General features: G+C 33.2%; 1 protein-coding gene across 6 annotated transcripts in view; it reads right to left on the bottom strand.

Moving 5' to 3' along the window:
- Positions 1-14,904, bottom strand: part of LOC140744272 (ATP-sensitive inward rectifier potassium channel 12) — a 59,779-nt gene that overhangs the window by 3,931 nt on the left and 40,944 nt on the right. Inside the window, exons 1-5 of one of the 6 annotated variants that reach the window (XM_073075822.1) lie at positions 13,351-13,983; positions 4,865-5,309; positions 3,664-3,843; positions 2,772-2,961; positions 851-975 (exon numbers count right to left, since the gene is read on the bottom strand). In XM_073075822.1, the coding sequence (XP_072931923.1) occupies positions 851-975; positions 2,772-2,961; positions 3,664-3,843; positions 4,865-5,309; positions 13,351-13,460 (1,050 nt within the window). In that variant the 5' untranslated portion in view covers positions 13,461-13,983. Of the gene's footprint in view, positions 1-850; positions 976-2,771; positions 2,962-3,648; positions 3,844-4,042; positions 4,223-4,864; positions 5,310-13,350; positions 13,984-14,904 lie in introns of those variants that run through there. The other 5 variants (XM_073075820.1, XM_073075821.1, XM_073075818.1 and 2 more) reach the window with 5 other exon arrangements.

Raw genomic sequence — 14,904 nt, 5'->3', positions numbered from 1 at the left:
TATAAGGAAAAACTGATTTGTTTTTTACTTGTATGATTTATGTTTTTTTCTTACAATATATAAAGTATAGTACATGGTTATTTACATTATACCTCGATAGCAGGTAGGACCAAATAAATTGTGGTGCAATAGCACCATTAATAAATCATTAATGAGTTTTGAACTCATTGAAGATAATATAAGTATACATTTAAACATTTTATAATTTTGCATGCAAGTAATATATGCATGCATATGCATATAAGGGCAGATGAATATAAGATATGTGAATGTGAAGACAAATTTTCAATAACTTGTATTAATTGAATCGATGAAACATAATTTAAATGTTTATTTATAATAAGTTGAATAAACAACACAATAAACGCAGTATGACTACCATAATGATAAATATAATTTGTTTTATTGAAACAAACAGGAAGTTAAAACGTATTTACGTATACGATACATATTAACCTATTCTTGATATAGGAATTTTACTGTTAAAATAAATTTAATAGCGTCGTAACTTCGTAAGTATATAAAATGCTTGAGTGGAAAAGTGATCAACGACAATGAAATGTAATTGTATTAAGAGGCTTGTTACAAAATTATCATGTGTATAAGTTTAACCGTCACGTCTTAGCTCCTAAACGTCTCAACCTTCATTTTACTCGTAAGTCTCCTTTTTTATTTGAAAGGCTACTTACGATTCCCAGTCACGACAAAAAAACAGTTTAGGTTCACTAATAGGCGAAACCTTTTTAGTTGTTTGAAGATCGTCTTCTCAATTAGAGGTGGAATTAGGAAGCTTTTAATTTTAATTTTCTTGATCAAAAATATCAAACGTATCGTCTTTATAAAACGTTACCTCATACTCTCCAGTATCTTTTCTGAACGACACCATGGTTTCAAAACGGTGACCCCACAATATTTCGGATGGTAAGAAACTGCTTCTAGCCTGCGTTGTCATGCCAGTGGATTCAATCACACCCTCTGAAAATTTAATTAATCTCCATTAGTTAAATTGCTGACCAAATATCTCTAGGATATACGAGTATAGTTGTCTATTTTAGAACTCTTACATTGAATTTATTATTTACCTGCTAACAAAACAATCAAACAATATCTATCTAAAAATGCTTATCTTTATAAGTTTCTAATCAATTTTGACAAGTTTTGTATTCTTTGATACAAAAAAAAATTATAAGATTCTAGTCTATGCATTTGTCCCCCAAGTAGTATTCTTGTTTTTCACAAATGACCCAATCCTAATGAACCAAAACTGTTTAACATTTTATTTTATGTTTGAAAACTAATCAAAACATAATTTATGGTTTTAAACCGAAGCTCATTCATGTTACACTGTTACATAGTGATATTTCTGAGAAAGGCTCAGGCATAATACAATCAATTATAATACCTTCATTGAAAAAATCGCATTACCCAAATAATGAATACCACGAAGCTGGATATTTATTATCTGTAGACCCGCTCAAAATAACAAACGACTAAAATAAAAATAAAATTGAGAGCTGCCCAGTAACATCCTATTAAAAAGGCTTTGCCTTAGGCGTTTGTTGTCTTGCACAAGGTTAATTCATTCGTGGCCCTTGTGGCATAAATGTGGGATGAAAACCGCATTTGCTTAGAATTTAGAATATTTTAAAAATGTGAACAAAATTTGAGACGGACTAAGGAGTATGTCAGACAACAGGGGCAAACATTTGTCTATTTCACAAATATTTGATGAAGCCAGGAATCTATACGAATAATTAGAAGTAACATTAGTAGTGTTAATGCCATTACATAAGTGCCACTGGGTTTTGATTGATAGTTAATTATAAAGATTCATAATTAAAGCTATACATTTGCACCTATTGTACATCTATGATTTAATAACTATGTATAAAGGTGCTATAGTAATGACATATATAGTTTTATATTTCGTCATATAACGTAAAGTACAATTCAAGGTAGCACGGGACAAATTCCCAGACAGTTTATTAAATATAGGTAAGCCATTGTTATATATTAATGTTACTTGGACGATAAATTGGGAGACACATTTTGGCATCAAATCAGAGTATACAATATATGACATTCAAAGTATTAAGAAGCTATCATCATGAACAATCAACTATTATCTATGAAGATTTAAATGATTATTTAAAAAATCTTGCAATATTTTTCCAAAACGCATTTTCAATGTAAAGTCCAGGGCAAACTACCAAATTATTGTACGGAAAGTGCCAAGAATTCTTGTGACTTCTGTATAGTGGTTTGGACAGCATAAGTCCTGTTCTAAGAAATATATTTGTGTCATTGGACTTTAAACTTCGTAATAACGATGACCTTTCCCAAACGGATTTTTGTATTGCTCATTATAACAAAAAATAGTCAAATATTTTGTAGAATGTTTACTATGTTTGCATATTTCATTTATTATTATATATTTTATAAGTTATATTGTTTTTTGTTAAATGATGATTCAGTTTTGTGTAGTCTGTGTTATTTTGCCTGGTCATATTATTTGCAAAACATATGTTTTCATTTTCACTATATTCAACTGAGGATCTCATCGTTAAGTGACTATCTTATCATAGTTAATTTAATCTAACACAAAATAAGGAAATTTTAAGACAAATTTTTGGATTTATTTGGACATTTTTGGCATTTTTAATTTATTTTCTTCTTCTATTATATTTATCGGTCACAGATCTGAAGTGTCTTTTAATTTTTTAGCATAAATTTCCTATTTTAAAAGAGTTTTAGAAATTTAATTTACTTACCCAACATAACGACTATTTCGAATCTCTCCCTCAGCATGTCAGATGCAGAGAGGTTGTACAACGGTGACTTCTCATTGATTTTATGAACAATGGTCATTGGCCAGATGAACATTAGCCTGTCCTCCTCTCCATCAGCCCCAACTTTTAACTCTTGCTGGTAAAACGGTAATACTTCTCCCTCTCTCGTGATCTGTTTGGTAAAAAATTTCACCAACATATCAGTTTATTTGTAAATTTCCGTTCATTCTATTTTAGTACCATTATTTATAATGTTTATCAAACTGTTAAAGCAAGCAATTTTAAAAAAAGCAGCAAAAATACGAAAATCGAATGGACAGTATTCCTTTTTTCGAAATATGCGTGTCAATAAAAAATAACTTATAAGTATTACACATTTGCATGCTTGTTAATAATTGTATTAGTATACACGAGAAGCATTATAAGTAGGTACCTGCACCGTCTAAAATGTACCTACCACCTGTTACTACAATGCATCATACTTTTCTATAATAATGTTGAAATATAAATCATATAACGTACGTATGATAATACGTATGCAATAATGTAATGGTCTCATTAGACCAAAATTTTATAAATGTATTATAATTAAAATAAGCTCCCAAGAGTCCCAAGTAAATTTCATAAAGCATATTTTTTTTTAATTAAAATTACATAATTATACGATACAAACATTTACGTTAGCCAAAAACCAAACTAAAGTTACGATGAATTCCAGCAAGTTTTATCCGTAGATGGGTCTAAATAAAAATAAAAATAAAAAATAAGCTAATTTACAAAACTAAACAAAAAATATACAACATCAATGGCACATTCACACTGAAGGCAAAAAATCATAACAAAAATGCATATTACGCACATAATGATGGGGTACCTTTTTCCGAATAATCTGGGCACGGACGTGCGCTTCCAAAATATGCGATTTGCGAATGTCTCCCACTCGGAATAGAAGGCAAAATTCCCCATCTCTCAGACATATCACCGCGTTCCTTGAGAACAGGAGCGTGGTATTACGCTTTTTGGCTCTTGCCAGCTTCGCGAATATTAGACCCACCTATGGACAAGAGAAAGCAAAGTTTTGAAATTTGAAATGATATTCCAAACCCAGGGGTCGAAATTCGAAAATGTTAACCTTGTAGCTCAGTTCAAATTTCGACACCTACATTGCTTCGTTTAGTCGTGTTATTGTACGGAAGCGTGCTGACTGAAATCCCCAATCACTAACCAGTATCCGCTTTGTCGTGATAATATACCTTGCGGCGGATTATTTGCGCTCTTATGTGTGCTTCCACTATGTGAGACTTTCTCATGTCACCCACTCGAAACATTAGACATAGTTGACCATCTCTCAAGCAAATGACAGCATTCCGGGAGTATAATAGTGTCTGGGCTCGTTTCTTTGGTCTAGATAATTTCGCGAATACAATTCCCACCTAAAATTAGAACTTTTTGAAATGACATTCATAAAGACTGCACCAGATTGACGGATACAGTCACTTCGTTGGCCCAAACTACATTTTCTAACGCTGTAACTCAACTCGGCGGACCTTGGACATGTATAACCATGTCAAACATGTGTCTTGGACTCGCCTTGTTCTCTGATTCCAAGATTATCTACTTCAGTTGAAGCCAAAATATTAGCATTACAAAACCCAGCTATTAGACGGTAATTTTGTAATCATTTTTAAGAACATCTGGATCACACTCTAATACGTTTATATAATTGGCTCGCTTCCAAGATTATTTTAATATTAAATTATCATATTGGCTTCGAAGCAGGTAGGTTCTTAAGTGAATACGTTCACTAATAACCCTTTAAACGATGCTTATATCACAATATTGGATACGTAACAATTTTTAAATAACATTTATTAAGAAGTAGAATGCGGATAGCAACGTCTATTCGTAGTGTGGAGAATAAATTCATTGAAGTGATCATAAATCTTGTAGTTAACAATAGGTTTTTTCCGTTGCGGCTACACTAAAATACTTATCCTTTATATTTGTGACAAAAATATATTGTTGAAGACCTATGTCATCTTAGTTATTTGCTAAATAATAAATGAGAAAATTACCATGAAAGCTTGTATGAAGACGCCGACGATGCTTTGAAGACACATGACGAAAATGGCCTCCGGACATTCTTCATTAGTTGTTCTTGAGCCGTAACCGATTGTGTGTTGGGTTTCCACGGAGAAGAGAAAGCAGCCAGTAAAGGAGTTGACATTGTTCAGGCACGGAATGAAGGTTTCGTTGCGGCCTGGGGGAGGAGGGGTGAGGTCACCATGGGTAAAGATGATCAGCCACCAGATAAGAGCAAAGAGCAGCCAGGATAGGATGAAGGAAAGCGCGAAGACTAACAGTGTCCAGCGCCACTGGGCGTCAACGAGGGTCGTGAAGATGTCCTGAAGGTATCGGCGTCTGCGTTTGGCCACGTTCCATTGGACGACGTTGCAGTCTCCGTGTTTGAAGATGACGCGCTTTCTGACGCGTCGCGCTGCGTGGCGGGCTTGGCGGTATCTGGAAGTACGTAATCCAATTCTACGTTAATAGTCCAATATAAACGGTATTTTTGGAAACCACGAAAATAATCACATGAAAAGAAAATTTTGTAGGTATTTTAAACTCTTAAATATATTTAAATCTTTACGTCACGATGAGGCAAATATTTTAAATACCTTAAAAATATGTATAAGGGGAATAACGTGAAGGTTAGTTAAAATTTGAATATGGAATTAGGCGCTTTTGTTGCTTTGAAACAACATAAAAACCATTCATATGCGATTTGGATCCTCGCACTGAAGATTTAACATAATCAACAAGAAAATTATGTTTTTTCTTATTTAGTTCAGCATTCTCTACACAAGCCTGACTCACACTTGGTCTGTTTTTATTGTTTGTTGTTTTAATTTAGAGTTTCCAATATAATCACACAGTTTTACGATAACACTTATTGCGTGTTTACGATAGAGCAACAACGAATGTTGAGAAAACAAACCATTTGCAAACTGCGTAAATGTTTTACTTTTTGAAAATATGTATCATAGACATGTTCTGTACAATTTTAATCAACTACATTTCTGTTGAAAAGGATATTGTCCTGAATTGGACAGTCGGCTGATATAGTTTATGCGTAAGGATTCGTATTAATCCGTTAAAAACTTTTAGTAGGTATAAAATTTTGTAAATATTCAGTACGCATATTACATGCGTACCTACTGAATATTTAGTAATCTAAAGATTAAGATGTTTGTTGCAGTAACAGTATATTCTACCACCGCTTAAAAATAAATAATTCCGTTGCATTCCTTTTAACAATAATACTGCCTATTGTTTCGATTGCAATTTAATAAAATACAATCACAGATGCACGTCACAAAGTACACCATTTATATTTTATTGCTAGCAATAAAACACATAAAGCCGTTGCACTTAAGATATGACGTCAGAGTTGTGTGATTTAACGAATCCGTGTCAAAAGCTTGAGAGCAAGCACAGGGATATCAGATCGCCGTAAACAGACCTAAATTACTGTATAAATATCATGAATCATTATTGAGTGCTCAAATTCTGTTTGTATGATCATGTTGATCGTATATTTCATTCAGAAGAGTTCGTAGCAAGCAATTTAACTCAATAGTTACAATAAATAGTAGATTAATAAAAAGTTCGTGGAGGTCCGATGCATTAGTTCCTTACAGAGCGTTCTAACTTAATTAAGAATTAGCAAGTCATCTGTGGCTTACTTCAGCTGCAGTACTGGTGGTTCTATGATTTAATGCTTTTCTAGGGAACTTGTTATTTTTTCTACATTGGACACTTTTCTGCTTATCGTCTCTAGTTTATCGTCTATTCCTCACAACAATAAAGAATATGCGATTTGAATGTTTTTCTCCAAGCTTTCTTCTCTTGAAAAAGTCTACCGAAGTTGTATGTGTTATCATTCCAGACTTACGTATGTCTAAGTAAGACACCTAATAATATATCTTATCTGTACCTAGAATTGATTTTATTGTTATACTGGAATATTTTAATCTGTTAGATACAACAAACCTAGCACAATGAACTCAATGTGGATAAATTATAGACTTTGAACGTAATGTGGACTGTAGTTGATGCAATGCAGTGAAATACAGTAGTCAAATGTAATAACTCAGTTAAATGGTCAGCGCGATTAATAGTACGAGGAAGTTACTACCGCATATTGGCTAAGATTAAGCTTCAAGAGATAAAGATTCATTTGTTAATGGAAAGAAATTGTTCAATAATCCGATTAATAATAATGAACGTTATGATGAACATTGATCTGGTTAAGTATTTTTCAAAAATATACAGAATAAAAAAAAAATTCGTGACACATTTTGACACATAAGAAGCATTTATTGCCATGATATGATCAATTGTAGAAGTGTCTACAAATACAGCGATTACATAAGCGCGAGGATCTATATAAAAAATATGCGAATTGTCTAAAAGTATTCTGCAAACTATTTTAAATAGTCCATAGGAAAATACTTTGTAACAAACGTCCTTTAAATTCCTTCAATGACAAGAGTATTTTCGCGGGTAAATTGATAACGAATAGCAGACATCTTGAGCATTCCACACGACATACTTTTGATCATTAGTCGTACATTGACGTTTAAATACGTTAAAACTTGGTCCAGACGTAAACATAATGTGTGTACCTAATTATTTTAATAGCGAAATATGTTCATTAGTTACCTATTTCTGCTTAATAACAGCAGTGTTAGGCGGTGCTGTGTTCTGGTGTGAAGGACGTGGTAAGAGAGACATACTTTTCCAAGGCGTTCCAATCGCATCGGCGGCGCATCTGTGGCCGACCTTAGGTCGGAGTATGTAATCCTGTCTGGGGTTGATTACAAATTTCCATGGGCGGCAGTAGCCGCTACTATCGGGTGAACTGCTACTCCCATAATATAAAAATATACGTTTTATAAGGGACACAAATATGTTTGTTTCTACCACCGAACAGGTAGATCATCTCGTTAATATGTCTGTCTATATCTTTACTAAGGATTTGTTAAGCACTCTTTAAAACATGATCAACTGTAATTATAACAAAACAAGTCTCTATATATATAGAAATCTTGCTTTATAAAGGAACTTCACAATTAATTATCTAATTTAAGAAGTTTACTTTAACTACGCTAGCTTTGCAAATAAGTTGAAATTTCGGTTTTATTTAGCTTTACACTTTAGTTTTCTGAATCATGTAATATTTTGTATTTTAAATACAAACTACGCTTTCCTGGAACCTTGGCAAAAATATTTACCAAGTGTCAGCCGGACAAACACAGGTGATGCATATTTATTTTCCGTTGAAAAATATTTTGTATATCAATGACTTCGATCTCAGAAAAAGTAAATTCTCCGAATGGTGTTCCGCAAATGTTAAATAACAACAAGGATGTTTTCGTTGTTTTTTAACAACTATCTTATTTAATATGACTATTTTCCTTATTCCACTGTTGCTAGCTACAAAACTTGAATACATTTTAATGAGGCTCAAGAAATTTTTAAGTATGCTAATTGAAATTGGTAGGATAATAATGTAATTTATATTTTTTACTAATTATGTTGTGTAGTATTATCAGTTATAGCATACGATCCATTGTTTTCAAATAATTGTTGTTATGTTATAGCAGATGGACTGCGAGCTCGTTCAATTGGAATATTTTGTTATCTTTCAAACCCTAGTATACCTAGTATTAGACGCGTATCAACTTCAGAATACTATAAACAAATAGCTATTCTGATTTGTAATTGTAGAGTTTTAACGTTCGTATCTGAAGGACAAAAACAACTATTTGCATAAACATAATATTAACTTTATGATTTAAGAATATTGTTATTTTTAAAAGGAATTAAAATGTTAGTAATAATAGTTTAAGGATTAATTTGAAAAAAAAAATTAAGATATTTTACAAATATCTGGTTATTTTAAATGTGGTGGGATCAGATATTATGACGTCGACGAAAATTAGATATAATCAAATGAAAACTACATTTACCATATAGCGTTAAACTTAAAAAAGTCCCAGAATCGATACATTAAAAATAACATTAAAGTCAACAATTATTGTTGTAACACGAAATCTATGTGTATCTATTTTGTCAATCTACAAAAACTACATATATCATTGAAGATGAAGCAGTGTTACCAAATCCCAAAAAATATTCATAGTCTCCTTCACAAATGTTTCACAAAACCTAAAGTTATAACTACAAAGTAAAACTCACCGACAGATAGCCATACAACGAGTCTCTATATATCTAGCGTTTTTTGGCTTACGAAGTCATGAGATTTTGCATGGAAACAGCGACCCAAGGCAGGAGCAAAACATTGACGGAATCGACATAGCCTTTATACAATAAAAGTGCCAAATATTTTTACAAAACACGTGTATCACTAACAATACAAATTAACGAACAGGAGACTTTATGTTCCCTGATTAGTTATCGTATACATATCGGTCCATAAACTAAGTGAGAGCACTCAAATTTATCAGGCGAAGCTTTTTACATTAAAACACTTTATCTGGATCCATACTTTCGCGATTGCGTATTTGGAGTTTATGTACTTTGATTGAACAAATATAGGCTGTACAAATAATCTCTTTGTTTGATCTTTGTTGAAAAAAAGCTTTTACAGACCCATTTTTTCGTAAAAAAATAATATATTATTATTTAACATTTTTTTATTATTTTATGTAAGTTGTTAACGTTACTCTATTTTATTATTTGTTATTATAAAGAAGTAGTAAATGAGTATGCAATCTATCTAATGTTAAGTGACCACTGCCACAGTAGATTATACTGTGCCACTGCCGTCTATGGACAATAGACATCTGTAACCAAACCCAGATAGAATTAAAATTATACTTGAGGTGCTCTCATACGTGTTGCTAGCCATAAGTATTAGGTTTGAATCCTCGTAAAGTCTCTTCACATACCACATCCTTCAATCGAAAACACACCTGCGTGTTATCTGCCATTATAATAGGCAGAAATAGCTTTTCCTAACGTCTTAACTGGTCTTAACATTTATTTCCTAACAGCTAATGGAACAACTTTTTTGTTAATAATGTTGCATTATACTAAACATTAATAATTGTTGTTTCCTTTCAAAATAAACTTTATATGGAAGCGGAAAACATAACCACAGTACATGTATTTTGCGTGGTCGAATGTGATTTGTGGTTAACCAAATTCCTATATCTAATGACCGTAAAACTTACTTGCTCCATAAATAAATATAATTGTTGTAAAAATATGCAATTTGTATTCGCATTTAATAAATTAAATTACCTAAATATTCTGAATTTTTCCAATAAATAAATTTCTATTACAATGTTCAAAAATAAAATGTTTGTAAAAATATAAAGGCTTGCTATTTTATCAAAATATTTTTTAATTTTGTATTTGCTTTTTTATCTTTATCATGCCCCTTAATAATAAATAACCAACAATTACTAGTAGACAGGCATTGCCAAATGTATTATATTGGGTAGACAGTATATTAAAATGGGCGGTAGTCTATCTGCGGTCTGCGGTCTATCTACATAAAAATATTCCATCAATTACTGTTCATTAATGCCCAATATATTGTCAGTGACACTGATCAATTGAATTTAAACAGATATGCATACGTGTAATGATATAACTTTCTGTCTGTTTTCAGACCACCACCACCACAGTGGGTTATATGTAACCCACTGTGGTGTTGTACCCACCCAGTGCGGCTTTGAATGCGCTGCCGCCACCTATTTCGTGCCTAATAACAGCAGTGTTAGGCGCTACTGTGTTCCGCATTGAAAGGTATGGCAACGAAGACCAGTAGTACTGATACTTGTCAGAGGCGTCACTTAGTCCTCAGGAGTAACCTCAGATAAGACAGATGTTAATGGGTGGCAGTAGACACTTTCCATCAGGTGGAATACTTGTTTGCTATTTCTTTAATATAGAAAAAAATAACTGGCTCTGCAATCTCTTCATATCCGACTTATATAAAAAATTGTGCTTATGTCAGAGTTTATCTGGCATGCACAACATGTGGGTAGACATAGATGGAAGATAGGGGTTTCCGGTACGCGATTAATATAAACTTTTCAACATGCATATTTATCAAAATATAATGCGTTAATCACAACTAGAGATGGGCAAAACACCTAGTTTAAGCCCAGTACTGGGTTTAAACCCGATAAATACCCGTTTATACCCTCCCACAGGGTATTTATTTGGGTATTTAAAAATGATTTCATAAAATCTGTAGACAGATTTTAAAATAGTTCAAATATTTATTGAATAGATTTACTAGAAGTTTCTACGGTATTTTCAACGTTTTTACATTTTTTAATGTTTTATTTTGGAGGTTTTACCTACTTTTTAACCCGACTGCCACAGAAGGGTTATGTTTTTCGCGCATATTTTGTACGTTTGTAAATCATTTTAAATCATTCGGATCTGGTTAGATATATTTTGACAGGTAAGGTGTCGTTAATTTGTCTAAAATACCAAAGTGTCATTTTTTCATAGGTAGGTGTTTGAAAAAAAACTGAAAGGAGTTACGAGGTCAATTGTGAGAAAAACTAAAACTGCATCATTAGATTTTTTGAAAATCCGAGAATAGAACGAGTTCATTTTAAAAAAAAATCACACCCTGTATTATTCCATCATCGCATAGTCTCTTCGGCTTTTTTAGCCGATCCTTGTAGTTTAGGATTTGGTCCTGAAGGCTCATTTCAAAATTTCACCCTATAATAATATTTTGTATACTGTAGTCAGAGGACGACATATGCTACTTTTTATCAAGGAAACATACATGTTTCCTGATACAAGTCGAGCTCACACAACGAGGGTTCCGTACCACCCAATTGTCATATATTTTTTCATAGCAACTATAGACGTAAATGTCTTGTGAAAATTTGAACTGTCCACGTATTACGGTTCAATAGATAAAGCGAAATATGCCGAAAAATAGCGGGTCCTTGTATGGCCTCCCATTTATTTTGATGTTTTTTATTTTTAGTATTTGTTTTTATAGCGGCCAGAGGATATTATATTCTACAATATAATAACAACAGGACGTGGACATTGTTTGAAATTTCCATCAAAAGCATAGGCTGATTGGCTTCATACTTAAGTCTGCTTCTATAATGGCGTGATAAAATGGCATTTTGGCGCTGTAAATGTCTTTTTACAATGCATATTTAGTACAGTCTCCTCATCAAAGTAATAATTGCGTTTAAAAAAGGATAGATATGCATGAAAATAGTAAATACCCGAATAAAAACCCATTTTCGGGTTTAAACCCTATTTCTTCCCAACGACCGGGTAAAAACCCGGTTTAAACCCTCTGCCCATCTCTAATCACAACGGAAGATATGAATATCCTTCCTTCGTCTCCTATAAAACTTTCTATATGACGTTCATGGTTATTACGTAAACGACTTTCAACTACACTACAACCAAATTATAAGGAAGTTATAACTATGGGCATCTTTATGTCCAAGCATAGCGACCGTAGAGAATAGGTTCCACCTGCCGGCGATCATAGATTGTCAATCCAGAGGACTGAGATGGTCCCCATATATATATGTAAGTCAGTCGGCCTCTACACCATTCCACCGAAATACAAAACAGCTTCACGTTAGAAATAGGTGTTGCGGTGGTACCACTGAGGTTAAACCTACATACTGCTGCAACCGATTAAATATCGGTAAAAGGCGTCATTATATTAGAATGTTTAATATGCGTTTTCTAGTTTAAAAGCTATGGCAACAGGGACCCATAAGATATTTAGTTCAGTCCTCAAATGCATCGACATTTGATCATAGGTCAGACTCCTATTTCTATTTTGTGCTGGCCATAAATGTCCATATGCGACAGAATCCAGTTTGCATTAATTGGGATATATTATGTTATTTTCTGATTTAGTTAAGTAGAGCAAGGTAGTGACGGTATTATTCAAGCCCTTTTAATCCTTTCTTTATCTTTTAATGTTGTTTGTGAAAATTCATAATTATATTAGGTAGGTTAGACACAGCAGTGTTAAACGCTGCTGTGTGTTTGATGGGTGTGATAAGGCAGGCGTATTTTTTCGAGGCGTTCCAGCTTAGTCCTTTAGGGTAGCGGTGCATCTGTGGCCAATCTCAGATAGGAATCTAAATATGATTTAATTATGGGCTCGGTTCGGGATCTGTTAATGTGTTTGACCTAATGTATCTATGAGATTAAATTAATTCTGCTGAGCAATGTTTTTCTACTTTAAAAGCCCAGAAACAAGTGATAATTATTTTTGTTTCAAATACGTGCCAGTGGCAATGATAACATTTTCATTCGGTTTTAAAAATGGATTCGGGGCTTCACTGCAGCTACTCTACTACACGAATATTTTTAAAACAGCGAGCGGGTTGTATGCTATAATGAATCATCTTATACTAAATATTTCAAGATGGTTAAAAAAACTTTATTGTTAGCTAGTAATACATTGTTATATTAAACCTACAATTAACTGTAATAAGTCCAATAAACTTACTTATTGAGCTCTTCCCTCCATGCTGATTCTGATGAGTTGATCGGCTTGCCAGTCATAAACATTGACACTTGGCTTATACATCTTTTAAGTCCCGACATTCTACTAAACATGAAATAAATAAAATTCCCCTGAATTTTTGAATAATTAACACAAATCCCGAAAGCCGAATACAAGTCTATCCTGTGCGAACTTCACGAGCGAGTCACTAACTGTTAACGTTTACAGCGAATCCAGCGCTTCCTACTAACAATGTATTTTGACGCGAAATTGTTTTCAGTTGCGACTGAAACTCGGTTTTGTTTGAGTGCAGCTGCGAAAATAGTTATTGAATTGTCACCATTCTGTCTTTCATCAGCACGTTGATCAGAGATTCACTGAACACTTCCTTTATGTCGAATAGGAGTACCACGAACTTCCGCAGCATTTTAACCACGAGCATTTCGAAGCGTTGCGCGAAACGAAAATGGCGACGCAGAAATCCCAAACTACGTATGTAATTCGTTTCCACTAGCACTGCTTGTGAAGAGAATTGGTCCAATACTGAAGCGTACGGATGTTTAATGAAACAGATGCGAAGACATTCACAAACAAACACTACGAGCGTCCTGTGCCAACGTTGCCAGTGGCGCCGCGACGCGTCGAGACGTCGCCTAGTCTATTTTTTGAATAAATCTCACTCCAGACTCTATATTAGCATCGAAGATCTTATTAAGACGCTTTAGCGATTAAATAAATATTTTGATTGCCGCTGCCAATAAAGTGAATTAAAGGCACTTGAAAGCCGCATGAAAATTAAATCATTGGCGTGGATTATTCCTCGTAATTGAACAGATGAGAGTTTTTATCGCGATCGGGTTTATGGACGTTACTAGGATGACGCATTACATTAATACTATGCTTATCATGTGACGCATCCGTTGTAGAATAGATATCAATTAATGATTTAACATAATACACCGTCTGCGTAAATCGATTAAACAATAAAGGACGCATAGTTATTATGATTATTCAGACAGAGTACAGGTTCAAATGTTTTTTTTTCATTAAATTAGTTTCTTTTCGGAATTAGCTCTGTGATAGAAATAACTGTCCTTGTCTTAGTATTTTTCATCTTTGTATTTTTTGTCTAATGATTGTGTGTTTATATTTTTAACCCAATATGAATAAAAATTTGAAATATTACTTCTTATAACACTTGAGTAGTAACTATTTATATAGTATTGTATTAGAAGTTAAATTATAATACCATTGTTAGAATTATACGAAATGATAGTAGGGAGAGGAAAATAATGATAATAGGTATGAGACAGAAAATTTGCAATGCATTTGACGGTCGCGACAGCAATGTCGACCCGTTGCGTTGAATAAAATATCCATTAGAACAGTGATGCTCAAAGTTCTTGGCTATCTATATAGTTCTCTATCTATATATATATAGTTTTATAATTTTCACTCGACTAGAAAGTAATTTTCGATCGCATGTATGTATTTAAATATATGAGTATGACGTATGTATAGGGTGTGGTAAGAGAGACATACTTTTCCGAGGCATTT

This window comes from Epargyreus clarus, unplaced genomic scaffold (assembly GCF_041222505.1).
Source record: "Epargyreus clarus isolate Ecla_fem2 unplaced genomic scaffold, WU_Ecla_fem_2.2 ptg000008l, whole genome shotgun sequence".
NCBI classification, from domain to species: Eukaryota; Metazoa; Arthropoda; class Insecta; order Lepidoptera; family Hesperiidae; genus Epargyreus; species Epargyreus clarus.
Note: the sequence above shows the minus strand (reverse complement) of the source record. Positions and strands in the feature narration are given on the sequence as shown.